This window comes from Notolepis coatsorum (assembly GCF_963971535.1).
Source record: "Notolepis coatsorum genome assembly, chromosome: 6".
Lineage (NCBI taxonomy): Eukaryota > Metazoa > Chordata > Actinopteri > Aulopiformes > Paralepididae > Notolepis > Notolepis coatsorum.
In genome coordinates this window covers 97,876,254-97,892,994 of record NC_140170.1, presented here as the reverse complement: position 1 = coordinate 97,892,994, position 16,741 = coordinate 97,876,254, and the positions used below count along the sequence as shown (strand labels likewise).

Genomic DNA, 16,741 nt, shown 5'->3' with positions numbered 1-16,741 from the left:
TAATACAAACAGAAAGGAACTCATTCACATTTATTTAAACGGAAGAAAAAGCCTAGTTTAGGCCAAAGTTTTCTCAGTAGGATCCCAATATGTACATCAAAGGGCATCTTTTCATCAATCCATATGCCCAGATATTTGTAGGATGCTACTTTGTCTAGGCATGTCCCTTCCAGTGTCAGAATCGGAGGGACAGCTGTATTAGCTCGAGAGCGAAAAAAGGTCATGTACTTGGTCTTTTTTGCATTAACACTTTGAGTGCCAACGACGAGATTTCTCGTTAGCTCATGCCAACCGTTGAGTGCCAGAGAGACGAGAGATCTAGTTTTTGATTGTTATTTTTTTTTATTATCGATTTCCATAAATTTTTCATCAATCTAGCCTCATGTTACCAGTGGGGATCTGTCTGAACTCGAACAGGGAAAATACCGCCCCCTATCGTCTCTCCGGATGGTACTGCACCCCTTTGGATTGGATTGAATGAAACGCATGGAGAAAAAAAAGTCCTGCTTCCACATTTTACTTGTCAGACAAGTAACCGGAGACGATCCAAGTAATCGCCCACCACCAGAACAGCGGAAAATGTGTGTTTCCAGTACCCAGCGTTGGATCAATAAACGCAATCGATATTTGGAATGGCGATCAGGAATTGGAATAATCTTTTTGGAGAACATCTGATCTGAGGTAAGGAATCTATTTTACCAGTCTTGAGATAATCAGAGCTATTTTCACCTATATAGCAGCGTGTGCCATATGTGTGTATATAGCGTGCATAAGTACACATATACTAGCGTTTATTTGAAAACGATTCATAAATAGGCCGAAAAATGACAACGTGTTTTGTGTATTCCAGTGTATTCCAGTAAAGGGCGATTATCACAGAATCTTCTGAAATTTTCGGAAACTTTCAAGAAACGAGCGTTTTTCAAAATGGTACAAAACGGAAATTAACCGATTAAAAAACAATCCGTTTTGACAATGTTGACTGCAAAAAAGTCATTGATAAGCGACGGCCATATTAGACACATAGCCATAATTTAAGATATAGTTTATGCGTTCGCAAATATGAGAGCTCTGTCATTGAAGTGGGTGGTGGCACGCAACGGGGTTCCGGGGCACCGGACCCATGGCACTCAAAGTGTTAAGGACCTGTCTTAGGACATGTCCACACTAAAACGATTTTCCTCTGTTTCGTTTTCGTTTCATTTTAAGGTTTCTGTAAAAACGAAAACGTCTCAAGATAATAAGTGCATGCCACAAATGTACAAAACAAATGTCTTTCCTTTTTTATTTTGAAAACCCCCGACCGGAAGTGTTATAGTGTCTGTTGCTAGCAGCTTAACTTGTGTCGGCCGGTTCTGTGCTTTTGAGCTGACCTACTTTTCCAGTGACACACGGCGCAACGTACTTCGGGAGTGGAGAGAGAGAGAGAGAGAGAGAGAGAGAGAGAGAGAGAGAGAGAGAGAGAGAGAGAGAGAGAGAGAGAGAGAGAGAGAGAGAGAGAGAGAGACCGCGGCTCAAACTACCTGTTGGAATAAATTAATTGATTGATGTTTAACTTGTCCCTGTGTGTGTCCAGTCATTTCGACTAGCAAACGTTGTCTGTATTTAGTTGCTTAGCTATTTAGCTAATGTGGATAGCATTTTGAATAGCATCAATGCTAGCTGGCTGGCAACAGATTTATTTACTAAATTATGGAGGCTTTTTAATGGTCAAGGTAAGAGAGGATTTGTCATGATCAACTGAAGGCGTATGCTATGGAACAATATGTGCTTGGGTTTTCAGAAAAAGGCCAGCTATGTGACGCTAATTATTTAGCTAATATTGATAGCATAGCTTGCTGGCTACAGCTCAACACCATGCCATGGGGATACTATCTACTAAATTATGGAGGCTTTTTAATCGTCAAGGTAAGAGAGGATTTGTCATGATCAACTGAATGCAATAATCACATGTTGCATAATCACTATGCAACAACCATCAAATGCACACAGCACACACACCCACACGCACACACTCACTCAAACAAACAACACACTGCAGCACCCACTCTCCACACTTTAGATCACACAAACACACTTACACTTTATATTTATTGATAAAGGATTTGCACTACAACTCGTACACCTACTGTGAATTGTACCTAAATTGCACCTCGTCCCATTTCTCCATTTCTGCCTTGCACTATATAGTATTGTATATTAGTACACTGCACAGTATTGTATATTGTATGGTAACTACGTCTATTCTGCATCGAACATTGTACATATGTCTAAACTGAACACTGTGACCTCTTTTTTTTTTACTTCTAATTTTACTATGTTTTTATTTCATACTTATCTTGTCTTGCACAGTCTCTGGAGCGCAACAGTAAGAAGCATTTTGTACAAAAGTATTCTGTACTTCTGTATGACAACTATTAAAGAAACTTGAAACTTGAAGGGGTATGCTATGGAACAGTTTGCCGCAAAAGCCCGATCAGGCTCAATAACTTCTGCACCACGAACACAACTACTCTGTACGACGCCATTGTTGTTGTGATGTTGGCTGAGAGTTTGCGCATGCGGGGTAAGGGAGAAGTGGGCCAACGCGTCATCGTTTCAGGAGAAGATGCGTATCGCTTGTAAATATGGTGACGCAACGGGGGCCGTCTTCAGAATTGCGCTCTCTGGGAGCTAGTATCAAAAAGTACCGTCTTCAGGCTGCCAGAACGCAGTTCCGTGTGGCAGAACGATGCAAGCGATCAAATAATTTGCCATTTGTGTGGACATGGCCTTAGCCTTAGCAAGGAGTGTTGCAGCATTAAACGCATCCTGTAGAACAGTGCTTCTCAAACTTTTTCTGTCAGGCCCCCCTTTGGCGGACCAAAATATTTTGGGCCCCCCCCCCCCCTTGCCCCAACAAAATAGTCATGAAATGGGCCATGTTTAAATTTATTGAAATAACACCAATATCGTGACCTTTCAAATTGACAACACCTTCCCTCGCGAGAGCCACCTTGCCTCGCTGTGAAACAGCACTGCAGAATGGTCAGCTCCCATCTCCTCACACAGCGCAGAGAACAGGCGCGGTTTCAGGGGTCGGGTTTTGATGAAATTTACCACGTTTATAACTTCTGTCAAAACCTCATTCAGCTCAGGGCTAAGCTATCTTGACGCTAGCGCCTCTCTGTGAATTTACAGTGCGTCCATTGCGCGTTTGGCCCCCCTTGATGAGCGCCTGTAGCCCCCACCTTTTCCCTGCCATGGCCTGCGCACCGTCAGAGCAAAAGCCCACACAGTTCTCCCATTTCAGTCCATGTTCTGTCAGGTAACTGTCAATAATTTTGAAGAGCTCATCAGCTGTCGCTCTGTTTTTGACATATTTGCAAAACAGCAGATCTTCACTCAGTGACTGGGAATTTACAAAGCGAACATAGGAAATAAGCAAACAGTCTTTATTGCTGTCAGTCTTTGACAAGGCAACACGCATGTCATCCTCAAGGCTCAACTTGGCCCTACATTTTGTTTTCAGAGCTGTCATGGATGAAAAGCCAGCTTCACACAGATATGTGGTGCTGAATGGTATCAACACCTTAACTGCTGCATCATGAGATACTTGGTACTCAGCACCACACTCTGAAACTAGCTCTCCAGGTGGTATCAGATGAGATTTCAATGAGTTCTTCCAAGAGTTTGGATGGAGATGTGTCAGGAAGCTTTGTCTCAATGTTGTCTGTAAAGTTTTTTTTTATCCAGAGTAACTTGGTGATCCTTTTCTGTGTTTTATTAAATAATGATTTTCAGATTTTGAGAAATGGTCAAACTTATCCAAATATGGTATTTTCATGGAGAACAGTGCAGCTGCAACAGATAGCACTTTAGTGATAATTTTATGTAATCCACATTTTTTATTTTTTTTAATCTCAAGGCCCCCCCTGTCATGCCTCTGCGCCCCCCCCCCCCCCCCCCCCCCCCCCTGTGGGGCGCGCCCCACTCTTTGAGAAACACTGCTGTAGAAGCTCTATGGCCTGAGTTAAAGAGGAAGCCACTGTGTAAACAACTGTATCATCGGCGTATAAATGAAACCGTGCTGGGCTTATTCCATTTCCTAGTTCATTTATAAAGATGGAGAATAAGACAGGGGCCAAAATAGAACCTTGTGGAACACCTTTGTTTACAGTAAGAGCAGCTGAGGTATAATCTTCTACTGAGACACACTGAGTTTTTCAGCTCAAAGCCATTTTACCAAGACCTATGCAGCCAAGCCTCTGCAGTAGCAATGCATGATCCACAGAGTCAAACGCTTTAGACAGATCAACACACAATGGTTAACGTTAGGTTATAACTATAACCAAGTTCTGTTAGTAATGGTGACGCTCGGCGTCACTCACGCACTGTACCTCGCTTGTGCACGCGCACTGAATAAAATTCCACAATGTACCATTATCCCAATATTCGTCTGACCACACCCCTCATCAGCTTACCTTCATAAGCAGGTGTGTGGCCACCTACTCGCCTCCTTCCCAAGCTTTCACCACAAGGTGAGATCAAGGGCTGCAGCGGCGTCGGACGCCGAGCGTCACCATTACTAACAGAACTTGGTTATAGTTATAACCTAACGTTCTGTATCGTAACGGCTCTCGCTCGGCGTCACTCACGCACAAGGGAGGCCGAGCGAGAGCCATCGGCCGACAAATATACCCCGCTGAGGCCCCCCACAACCATCAGATCAGGGAGGACTGAGCCCCCCCGACCCCCCCTAATGGAGGGCACCCCCCCTATTGGGGGATCACGGGAGGGCGACGGACCCGACCGTGCGAAGAGGCACTCAAGCAACTCAACGCACAGGGTGAGCAGACCGTGGCCTGACCCCACGACTACCCACACGCACAACCCGCATGCCACCCGGGACGACCGGAAGGAAGGAACGACCTCGTTACTGCCCCCAGAAATCACGGGGTCAAGAGCAAACCCAACCTTGTGGCAAGGCCGTAGCAGCGGAGCGCGAAGGAAGACCCAGACCCACCAAAGGGACTGGACCCCCTGGAAAACAGGGGCCCGGAGAAGTCCATGATGCCAGCATCAAGACCCCACCAGGTGGTCACCTAGTGACCCCGCCCCCCACATCGCCAGCGTATTCGGACAAAGGCCCCTCACAAGAGCGGGCCCTGTCCCCCCAATAGCACACCGCCTGGCACACTGACCCTGCAGTACAGGCAGCCAGCATGGCCGTAAGAACCAAAGGCTTACCACGGAAGCAGGCAGCGCACCGGGGAAAAACCAGGCAACAGGCTGTAACCCGAGCCTGGAGTACTGCGGACGAGACAGGCGCCAGAGGGGTCAGCTGAAACAGCCGCCCCGGCGGAAGGGGCGTATGCTGGCGTTGTTGACCACCATGACAAAGCCTCCCTCAATGAGGCAGCGAAGGCTGACACGATTGGCAGACGTCATGAACGTGCAGGGGCACACTCAACCGGGCAACCCGGGAGTTGACACTGCACCAACACACCAGAGAACCAACCACCCAGACGTTACCCTATGCGGTGGTTGGTCCCATAACCCCTCAAGAAAAAACTCCAAAACTTACCTGCGGGCACTACCGCAGTACAAGTGTTTTAGTTTCCAACAGGGTTATCCCAGGCCTACGGGTCGACGAAACATTACTTCGGACCGGGCCCGGCGATACGGGGAGCACAGGGTCCCCCGAGGAGGTCAAAGACCACCCCAACAGGCCCCTCTTCGCCATGCGTAAGAGAAGAGCGAAAAGAATGGAGAACCAGCCCCAAGCACCCCGTACTTGGTATTCCCAGGAGGTCTCCCAACCAAGTACTAACCAAGACCAACCTGCGTAGCGGCCGAGATCTGACGAGATCGGGCGTGTACAGGTTGGCACGGCCGTAAGCCATTACGACAGTGCAGAGTACTATGTACCCACAAGGGTCTCCATAGCGCCTAACCCTGTGACACCCGGACCGACCTGGCATTTCTCCCCCTGGAAAAAGCCCAAGTCCCTCAGGGTACCAGAACAGCAGATCTGCATCCCCGGCGGACAACGGGTTTAACTGATCCGGACCAGCGTGATCAGAACCAGTCCCGTGCCCTAACCACGCCGACATGCCAACTCCAGGAGAAGGGGCAGATATGCGTGTTGATCCTAAACATGAAAAGAAGGCGCCACCCAGACGTTCGGTGCGAACCGCGCCCGGTGGCCCACCCCCAGTGTGTGAGACCCTTCTACGTATGTTCAGATCCATTCCGTCACCATCCCCCGATATGAACGAGAATCCGTCGACAACCAACATAGGCCGTCGGAAGAGGAAAAACCCCCATCCCAGTTGCTTTATAAAAACGCTGTTTTAACCCCAAGCAACCAAGGCGCGCCAGTCAGTTGCTTGATGTTCAACAGAACACCCCGAGCTAGCACTATGTGTGCGTCGGGCATATCCACATCAATAAACAGGCTATTTAGACCTTTCATTGAATCCCCAAGGCGCCCAGGGGAACGACAAGAGGGGTGTGATGCTTCCTAACCCCAACTCTTTTTAATAACAAAGAAAGAAGCATCAACAGCATAAAACCCAGGCTGCACAGCCGGGAGTAAAAACTGTTTACATGTTTACATCCAGTCACCCCTTACTTAGAGGGTTTAGACCGAAATTCCCCAGAAAGCCTTCCCACATGAGTCGTAGTATGAAAAAGACATGTCAACTGTGAGTCACGTGACCAACTGACTCAAGTTTACACATAAAATCGAGTGTAGCAGACCCGTAAGCCCTACGCTCTAACCCGACACTTTAACACCACAGACTAAAGATCTGTAAAGATCTAACTCACGGAAGCCGTCGTCATAGCAACGTATATGCTATGACGGGGGAAACCCCGGACATGACTCCTGTTTGTAATAGGAGCCGTGTCAGGACAACCCTCCCCCCCCCCCTCCCCCGCCAAGTCGTTGAACGGCTCGGCCCTGACTGGCTCAACAGGAAATGAGAAAAACCCCCTTGACCAATCAAGTGGGAAGGAGGGGTTTATTCGGCACCCCCTCACAAAAAAACCTTTTTCCCTACACACAATAACAACTGTAGCATTTTGAGACCTTTGGTAGAACGCTAATGTCTAGCGTAAGCTAATACAATGCCCGCTACCCACAGACTGTGAACAAAACCAAGTCGTGTGTGTGTGAATCCTACACCCGCTTTCTATGTTGTACATAGAAAAAACACTGACAGAGAGTATAACGGCTAGGCCGTGGAACGTGTGTATACGAGTATTACTGCAACTAACACAACAGTGTTGTGGATCAACATTACTTTGCTTAAGCAACAGATCATACAACCAGCTTCTACCTGCATGTGGAGCGTCAGGCTAAGATAGAACCTTTCTATGACTGAGTGTATGCTTGCAGACCTTGCTTAATCTCATAACACGAACGTGACTCATCCCTCAATGTAACAATGCAGATTCACATTTCGCAACCTCATCATATGTATTGTTGAAGAAACACACAGTTTGTTTGGCCAAATAATACAGTCCCCCTTTAAGAGGACTTTTTTATTTATTTAGGCACAAAATTATCGTGAGGGCCGGGGAGGGTATAGAGGGGACCACAGGGGGAAAAAGTCACTCAGCGGCGTCTGCTGCCTCGAGCCGCTCGGGTTTTGCCACCCCGAGAAGCCCCGGAGGGACGGTAGTTAATCGGCTGCTGGTCTCGTCGTTCCCTACCGTCTCCTCCGGTCGTGGATGGGCCGGCGGCAGCAGAATCACCGTCTCTCCTCCTGGCCTTCTTGGACGGGCCAGCAGTGGCGGCGGAGGCAGTGGTAGGCACGGCGGAGGGAGCTCGACGTCGTGGAAGCCTTCTGACTCCACCGGCAAGGACGGGAGGCGGAAAATGGGGTTGGAGAACGGATCTCTCCTCTGCCATCTCTCTGCACGTTGAGGTCATCAGCTGCAGGGCCTTCCCGAATAGTCCAGCATCGGAGAGGTTGGCCGTCAGAAGAGGGGCTCTCTTCTTCTCTGGCACTCGAGCCTGCTCCAGCCAAAGGTGGCGCTGGATCAGGGTAGCCAGGGCGCGCACTTTCCCAGAGGCTATGGCCTGCACCTGGGTAAGATGCAGTACAGCTCCTGCCGCCTGGATGATCTGATCGCGTTGCACCTCGGTCAGATCCGTGCCGCCCATCATTATCCCCAATACAAATCTAGCCAGCTGCGCGATGTTAGAAGCAGCAGCCAGCGACTGTGTACCAGCGACAAATGACTGGTCACCCCAATATGCCAATCGCCTAGCCGATTTTCCTTGGAGAACCGGCTTGCATAACGGCTCCCACACCACATCCGGACAGAGGAGAGCGGCCATCGGCCTATCAAGCCGTGGCACGCCCTCTCTCATACCTTTGACCAACCCCGCCACCCGCATAACTGGTACGTAGGCGGGGGTAAGTCCCATGATGTGAGACACCACCTGGCCCCGACGAACATAGGCCCCCATTGAGGGGAAAAATGGGTAGACAACGTCCACCCCTTTCACCGGGCGACGCTGCCAGAGATGACCTATGAGATCATCGGGGGCAGGAGCAGGCAATGGCTGCGGCAGCGGCACGCCGTTTGCAGCGGCAGCTACCACCATGAGCTCGGGGAACAAAGCCTGCAGTTCCCCCTGCTGACCTTCCTCCACCGAACCCGCATCCCTCACATGCAGCAGGCTTCGACCGGTTGAGGAGCCACAGTCTGATGTGGCTGATAGCAGGGCATCCTGCCGATGAGGCCGAGGTGGTTCCCCGACATCCTCGAACAAGGCGCCCCAAGGAGACATTTCTCCCCCCTCCAGTGTTACCTGGACAGGAGGGATACTCGTCTCCACAGGGCCTTCAAACAAGAATCCGTCCGACTCTTCCATGTAATCCTCAGTTTCCATCGGGCATGCAGAGACCGACGCATCCTCGCTGGTCTCCAGCAATTCCCCAAACCCAGGCCGTTCGCGCCTGCAGGACACCATTTTGCGACGTGAACGGGCAGACGCGAAAAGTTTGCGTCGCAAATCCTCCGGAACCAAAGGAACCGGCCGCTCACGAACGGACGATTCCCCGGAACCAGAGTCGGGATCAGGCCACCGCCGGGGCGGCGGCACCGATGCACCGGCTCCTCGGAGAGGCAAACTACCCATCGGCTGTCTCCTGGGCTGGGCTGGCAACCACGAAAGTGGCAGCAGCCCCGCACCAGCGCGCACGACAGAGGCGGGAATGGAGAACCGCTGGTGAAGAGTGGGTCTACTCTCCGAGGTAGACATTATGACTTAGATTTTCCTTTTTGAATAGTTATGAGAGAAGAAAAAAATAAGCACAATGTAAACACGTCTCAACTTTCTTCAACTAGCAACATGTCAAGTGGGGATCTCCGAAGGCACTTCCTTGTGTTAAAAGCGAAGAAGGAGGCGAGTAGGTGGCCACACACCTGCTTATGAAGGTAAGCTGATGAGGGATAAAGGTATTGGGATAAAGGTACATTGTGGAATTTTATTCAGTGCGCGTGCACAAGCGAGGTACAGTGCGTGAGTGACGCCGAGCGAGAGCCGTTACGATACAGAACCTTCTGTATTGTCGCAGTGAAAGGGTTAACCATTTGGTAGTGTGGTAGTGAAAGGGTTAACTCGCTAACTTTGACAGCCCAATTGTTTTTTATTCAGCTTAAAGCTGCTGATGCCTCTGGGAGTCTGTGGAGAACCTTTGTTGCGTGTGTCGTACATGGGCTTCAAATGTGATGCAGAGCTTGGTGTATTTCTGCTGGGCAGGTAAACTCACTCACCTACAGCAGCTTTAAAGGTTCACTTGGTCTTGGGATTATTTAAACCCATCACAAAGTCACCTGGTTGGGAAACCACTCCTTCTTACTCGTACTGTACTCACGTATTCAAGTCTTTAGTCTTCCACACCTTTTCCACCAGCTGACGGATGATGCCGGTGTCCAGGATCAGGTTATGAAGGAGCAGATTGTCACCTGGACAATGAACACAGTAGATATGATAATGAAGGAAGGAAGGGGCAAACGCATCAGTCACACAAACAGAACATCCAGTCACAGAACATGATGGGAAATGTGCTTTAAAAGGAACACAGAAACAACAGATTTATTTGATTTACTATTCCCATATTCTCACATATATATCACAATACTATACACACAATACCCCTCCCCTCCCCTCCCATCGCCTCGCCTCCCCTATCATCTGGTCATCCTGTCCCGCCCCCTTTCTTTGTCTCAGATAAGTTTATAAGGTGACCTGACAAAGTTTATTTATTATTTATTTATTTATTTATTTAAATGTTTTACCCAGGGACAGTGCACATTAATCAACATATTCAGTTTCCACATCAATGTAAATGTGACAGAATTATCAGAATCAGAATCAGAATCAGAAAGGTCTTTATTGCCAAGTATGCTTTTCACATACAAGGAATTACACACACATACAATTATCTACACTAGTTAGAATGAAGTAACAATACAGTGGGAAAGTGGGCATATAGAATTAGCTAATGAGCTAGTTTTCATCTGTAGTCCCTGCCTAACATGCATGTCTTTATGGTGTGGGAGGAAACTGGAGTACCCAGAGGAAACCCACGCAAACACTGGGAGAACATGCAAACTCCACCCAGGACCTTCTAGCTGTGAGGCGACAGTGCTAACCGCCCCACAAAGAGGGAGGGAGCTTGACCCAAATTCTCTTGGCCAGAGAAAGTCAAGTCCTCTACCAAAACTCCTAAACTAACTTGTATTCGATTTACCACATTTTAACAATAAATCCGGATCAACCAAGATTATCTGATCACGCGCATAATTAACCTCTCCGGTTCCACAGGCCGTAAGACCATACGGAGGGACTTAAACTCACATTGTTTGGAGTCGGGCGTCACCTTCTCCATGAGGGCAATGAAGTTCAGCAGGAACTCTGTGTTGTTGTTGGACAGCTCCAGATCATTGCAGTATTCCCTGAGGACACCCACAAGTAATTTTTAGCCCCCGGGGCAAGGACGTGAAAACACACACACACACACACACACACACACACACACACACACACACACACACACACACACACACACACACACACACACACACACACACACACACACACACACACACACACACACACACACACACACACACACACAAACACAACACAGAATGTTTACTTTCCCTCTTGCCTCGTCTATCCTCTATGCAAGGGGGGGATAGAATAATGTTTTTTTTTCAGGTGCCTGAGCCCATGTGTGGGCGCGTCACTCAAAGCCTCATGCATGCGCGCTGCATGCATATCCTGAGAGCGTATACACCGACGTGCTGACGAGGCTGGCTGTCATCAGTGACAAATGGACAGGGCTGCTGAACACAGCACAGGTCACACGGTGACGGAGTGAGTTCTGTCAGTTATTCAGAACGAGGGGCCGCTGCTTGAGGTCCGCGAGGGGTTGAGAACCAAAAGAAACCACGCAAAGAGGATTTCATTTGTCCTCTTTCTCCCCGCACGACATCCTATCTTTGAGATGTAGCCTACTGTATGTAGTGCAGTAACCGTTTCATTCTCAAGTGAACACTCCTTTACAAAAAAGTATCATGGTTTTGATGGTAATTTCTGTTGTACACTGCCTTAAATAATACTTAAATAATACCATGGTATAATCCAATTTAAACCATGATACCAATGGTAATATCATGGTATTTTCATGATACCTTTTTGGAAATACCATGACACTTTCTTGGCAAATACCATGACACTTTCTTGGCAAATACCATGACACTTTTTTTGAAGGGTTAACCAGTACATGTGTACAAATGAAAACATGCTGCACCACCGTAGCACCATGCAGAAGGAACTTCACATGCCATAGACAATGTGCTTAGGATTGAAGAAGGTATATATATTTTGTGGTATGGTAGGGTTAGCTTGAGGGAGGGGGGGGGGGGATATACTACAGTAGATTCCAAATAATGGGAGTTAAGATGAATTCTATCTTTGTTTTGTTGTCGTTAAAGGGCGTTGTAACACACGTGTTGCCACGCTCCTCGCTGGAAGAAACCAAGCGCTAGAAATGGAGAATAAAAAAAATGGAAAATGGATGAAAACCAGCAACCACTTATAAAAATAACAGCACACACACACACACACACACAAAAAGAAAAAACTCAACATTACAATTTCAGAAACCTTGCAAGACGAAAGGTGAAACTCATGATGAGGAAACGATGAATACACACAAACGTGTCGTGTTAGAAATCAATCTGACGGGGGGTGGGGGGAGAAAGCGACGTAGAGAGGAAGGGGGAGACAAAAAAAACCACAACAGTGAACACCGTCAAGAGGAAACGGTTGGAGGGAACAGCAGGCGTTCACACACACACAGCTACCTGGGAGCTATGAACACATGTCCTTCAGACTCAAAACTGTTTGGCAGCAGAGATTCAAAATCTGCAACAGAAAGGGCGAAGATTATCCAGGAAGAGCCGCGAGCAGAGCAGCGGTGGGGTGGGGGTTGTAGGGGAAGGAAGGAGGAGGAAGGGTGGGGGTATTAAAAACAGCAGCTGTTCTTCAGAGGTGCAAGGAGGGGGGGGGGGGGACACACGCAGAAAGGTTTACCATAGCCACACTGAGGAAATCATGAGGGGAACACCAGCGTTAGCCAATATGGTGCCTCGACGAATGCAGACCTGACGCTCAATGGAACACTGCTTTACCAGCACTCTATTTCTTTCTGTTTTTTTTGTTTTGTTTATTCATCATCCAACAATCGCTATTTCATTATTATTATTATTGTTTTTTTTTCAATCTCATGTACTTTGGATGTCGGAGAACTGACTTTGCCAGACGTTACGTGACGTCAGGAAGCGAGTTCTCGGACAGGTTTACCCACACAACCAGTGCTTTTATTCATCTGTTGAATTTTCTTTCAGGCAGGCATCAACATGGCCAACTATTGCAGGGGGGGAGGGGGGAGGTAGGTGGCGCAGGGGTGGGGGGTCCTGATGGAGAGTGGTCACCCCTCAGACTGGCGTGGGAGAGGGCGCAGAGAGACGCATAATGAGGAGGAGATGCATTGCATTGTGAAGGGCATATCAAGGGGCAACTTATGAATCCACCTAAACAAGACACTACTAGTCTCCTGCCAAATCTAACACACTCTTTCACGTTTTGTTCACTTCGAATTGTAGAAAAAAATAATAATAAAAAACGCTACGAATACTTTTGTCATCTACAATAGAGTGCCCAGGTAGTGTTCCGCCCACAATGCCGTGCACATCCGGGTCGCGGTTCTGTTGAGGAAGCGGGTTTGGGCCAAGCCCCAGGCAGTCTGAGGGGTGAGACTGGTGGAGGAAGACAAGCTGATGGAGAGACAGGGGGTTACACTCCGCTACACCCGACAACCGGAGAGGACCCTGGCGGGAAGGACGTCACTGGGCCCTGCAGAGACAGCCGGCAGTCCAATTCAGCTACGATGGCTGAGGTTTACATGAGATAGGAGTCTTTCATTCATTTCTTTAATCAGGGTTAACAAACTAAGTCATATTGCGTTGTTTACACTAAATAATACAGATCCTGAAAATACTCTGCTATGAATTACTTTATTCTAGCCATTTTGTGCTAATACTTAGTATTCTCATTCCTACCAATAGGGTGCCAATGCCACGAACACAGCTCATTGGTCATGGTTGTTTAATGATAATCAACTTTTTTTATTTGATCAAGTTATTTGATCACTTGTTGTGTCTGTGATGATTTTGTAATGGAATACTATGATTACATAAAGTTAGCAACTGCTCTATGAGATTGTGTACTTGTGTATTTAACCTACTATGAATACGTTAAGAGTGATACATATTATTAGCCCTTGATTTTACAGCTCAGTTGCTCCTGGTTATTGCTATTATCTCTGAGCAGGGGGACTGTTCTTATTATACACATATAAAAAAAATATGATCCCTCAAATCATATACACTAGAGTTATAATCAGTTCAGACATATCTTAGCTACATGACACTGTAAGACAGCAACAGGGAGGAAGAAAGACTAAAAGAAAGAAAGAGCGACAGAGACACAAGAGTGATAGGAAGAAACGAGAGAGAGAGAGAGAGAGAGAGAGAGAGAGAGAGAGAGAACGATTAAAGGAGAAATAGAAAGAGAGAATAGAGAGAGAGAGCAGAACTGCCCACTGGAGCTATCCACAGTTAGAGGGAAGGAGAGGGGGACATGTGATCTGTCCTCCTCTGGTGTTCTACATACGCAGCACAGTGTGACTGTAGGAGCAGCGGAGAGGGTGGGTGGTGTGAGGTTGGAGGACTGGAAGTTGGAGCCACACCGTGAGAGAGATGTGAGATCTGAGCTGCAGCGGGGGTGGGGTTGGTGGAGAGTGAGGAGGAGGAGGAGAGAAGAAAAGAAGAAGAAGAAGGAGGAGAAGGAGGAGGAAGAGAAGGAGGAAGAGAAGGAGGAGGCAAGACAGAGGCAAGCAGGCTAGGACAGGTGAGGGTGAGGGGGGGCGCAGCAGGAGGGGAAGGAGGTTCAGAACGAGGGGGTGTGGGAGGAGGCAACAGGAGGTACAGCGAGTAAGAGGGTGGGGGGGGGGACCATTATGGTGTATACTTGCCCTTGGTGTATGACACTGTGTGGATCCATCAGAGAAGGAGCAAGAAAAAGAAACAGGGGGGGGGGGGGGGGGGGAGTCGGGTGGGAAGGAAGGAGGAGGAGGAGGAGGAGGAGGAGGAGGGGGGGATCACAGACAATATTTTATTCAATGACTTTGTTTGAATAAAAATATTGTTTTCTCCAAAAAAAGAGAGAAAAGAAAACATTTTCGACGAGAGAAAAAAAAGAGGAAAATGAAAGAGACAAGACGTCTTACTGGTGAGAGCAAAACCAGAGGAAAATGAAAGAGCAGATGTCTTACTAGTGAGAGCAAAACCAGCAATCAAATGAATGGAGGAAACGGAAGACTCAAAAGAAAGTCCGGGAAAAGGAAATGAAAAGGAAACAGAAAATAAGAGAAAAAAAAGTTGACCGATGGATGAACCCCAAAACCCAAACCATATAAAACACAAGAAGGAGAAAAAGAAGAAGAAGAAAAAATTGAGCAGCAGAGGTCTGGAGAGAGAGAGAATGAGAGAGACAGCACCACACAGGTGTGTGTCCCCCCACACAGAGACCCCAAACTCCCACGTCACTTCGGACCCGGGGGTCGCGTGGGAGTTTATCTCACTGAATGATTCCAAAGCTGAGAACAAAATGAAACAAAGAGATACAACAAAGGCAATCCAAAAGTAAATAGATAAATTAATCACAGAACAACAAACAGTGACTAAAGAAAAATGTAGAAACTATTAAAAGGAGTGAAAAACATGCATGTTTTCACCCCCCCTACCCCCCCCCCCCCCCCCCCGCCCCAACATGAACTAAAATAATAATAAAAAAACGTCCAACACACACACTCACACACATACACACACAGATGCTTCAGAATCATTACTTTGGGTATGGAGGAGAAGAGGCGAGAGCATTTTTTTTGTTCCGGCAAAAAAAATAATAGCACAAAAGGTCACCATTATTTTCACCTTCAGTTACACACACAGTAAAAAACACAGCTTTCACCTTTCTGTCACTTCCGGGGTGTCGTTTTTTTTTCCTTTGTTTTTTTTTCTTCAGCAGATGTGAAGAAAAAAAAAACAATCCCCCAGAGGATATACAGCACAGCATGACGACAGGAGGGAAGGAATAAAAGAAGGAGAAGAAGAGAGGGGTAGGGGAGGGGGGGTGGTGGGGGGGGCAGTATAGAGGAGTCTGGGAAAACTCCCAAGTGGTGTCAACGGACCAGAGAGAGAGAGAGAGAGAGAGAGAGGGAGGGGGAGGGGGGTAGAGGAAGAGAAGGGGGCCTAGAAGGCTCCTCTTGGATCGGATACTTCCTAGTGCGGTGGCGCTCGTAGAGCCAGGACGAGAGAGACTGAATGAGGCTGGGATTGAAAGGTCATATTTGGGTGAGAGAGGAAGAGTTGTAGAGGGAGAGTGAGAGAGAGAGTGAGAGAGAGAGAGAGAGAGAGGAGAGAGAGAGAGAGAGAGAGAGAGAGAGAGAGAGAGAGAGAGAGAGAGAGAGAGAGAGAGAGAGAGAGAGAGAGAGAGAGAGAGAGAGAGAGAGAGAGAGAGAGAGAGAGAGAGAGAGAGAGAGAGAGAGAGAGAGAGAGAGAGAGAGAGCCTTGGTTGTGTCGGGGTGTCTCCCCCCCGGGTACTTACACTGCACCTGCAGGATCTGGTCGCTCAGGTTAGCTTTGATGTGGTTCTCACTGTATGTGGGCAGCACCAGACCTAGACTGTGGTGGTAGCCGGGGCAGACACAGCACGTCAGGTTGCACTCAACACAGAGACCACAGCAGGGGTGTAATGATGCACGCGTTTCATTCGATACAGAAACAAGCATTTCATCATAAAGTATTCTGTATTTTGTTGTGACAAATAATAAACAAACTTGGAAAAACTTGAAACTTGATTCTTTGCATTATGCGTTAAAATGTAGTCTCTAATTACATATATATTATACACACGTGCTGTATATACTACACCAGCTTTCATTCAAATTCGTAAACTATGAAGATTAGCCTTAAACTCATGCAGTAGCCATATGGTGCCACCAGAGTGAAGGAGAATGGTCCTGTCTTACATTTTGATTCACCTTATTGAACGTACATTCTTTCCAAAATGTTCGATTCAGTATTGAGATCGTTACACCCCTAT

The 16,741-nt window shown here is 47.6% G+C and overlaps 1 protein-coding gene across 1 annotated transcript in view; it reads right to left on the bottom strand.

Annotated features, from left to right (window-relative positions):
• The window catches only part of cacna2d2a (calcium channel, voltage-dependent, alpha 2/delta subunit 2a), a gene marked incomplete at its 5' end in the record, with an annotated part of 125,353 nt that overhangs the window by 24,897 nt on the left and 83,715 nt on the right, over window positions 1-16,741 (bottom strand). The window contains 4 exons of the mRNA XM_084315695.1: window positions 9,879-9,969; window positions 10,865-10,962; window positions 12,379-12,439; window positions 16,244-16,320. Coding sequence (XP_084171821.1) covers window positions 9,879-9,969; window positions 10,865-10,962; window positions 12,379-12,439; window positions 16,244-16,320 — 327 coding nt within the window. The remainder of the gene's footprint in view (window positions 1-9,878; window positions 9,970-10,864; window positions 10,963-12,378; window positions 12,440-16,243; window positions 16,321-16,741) is intronic.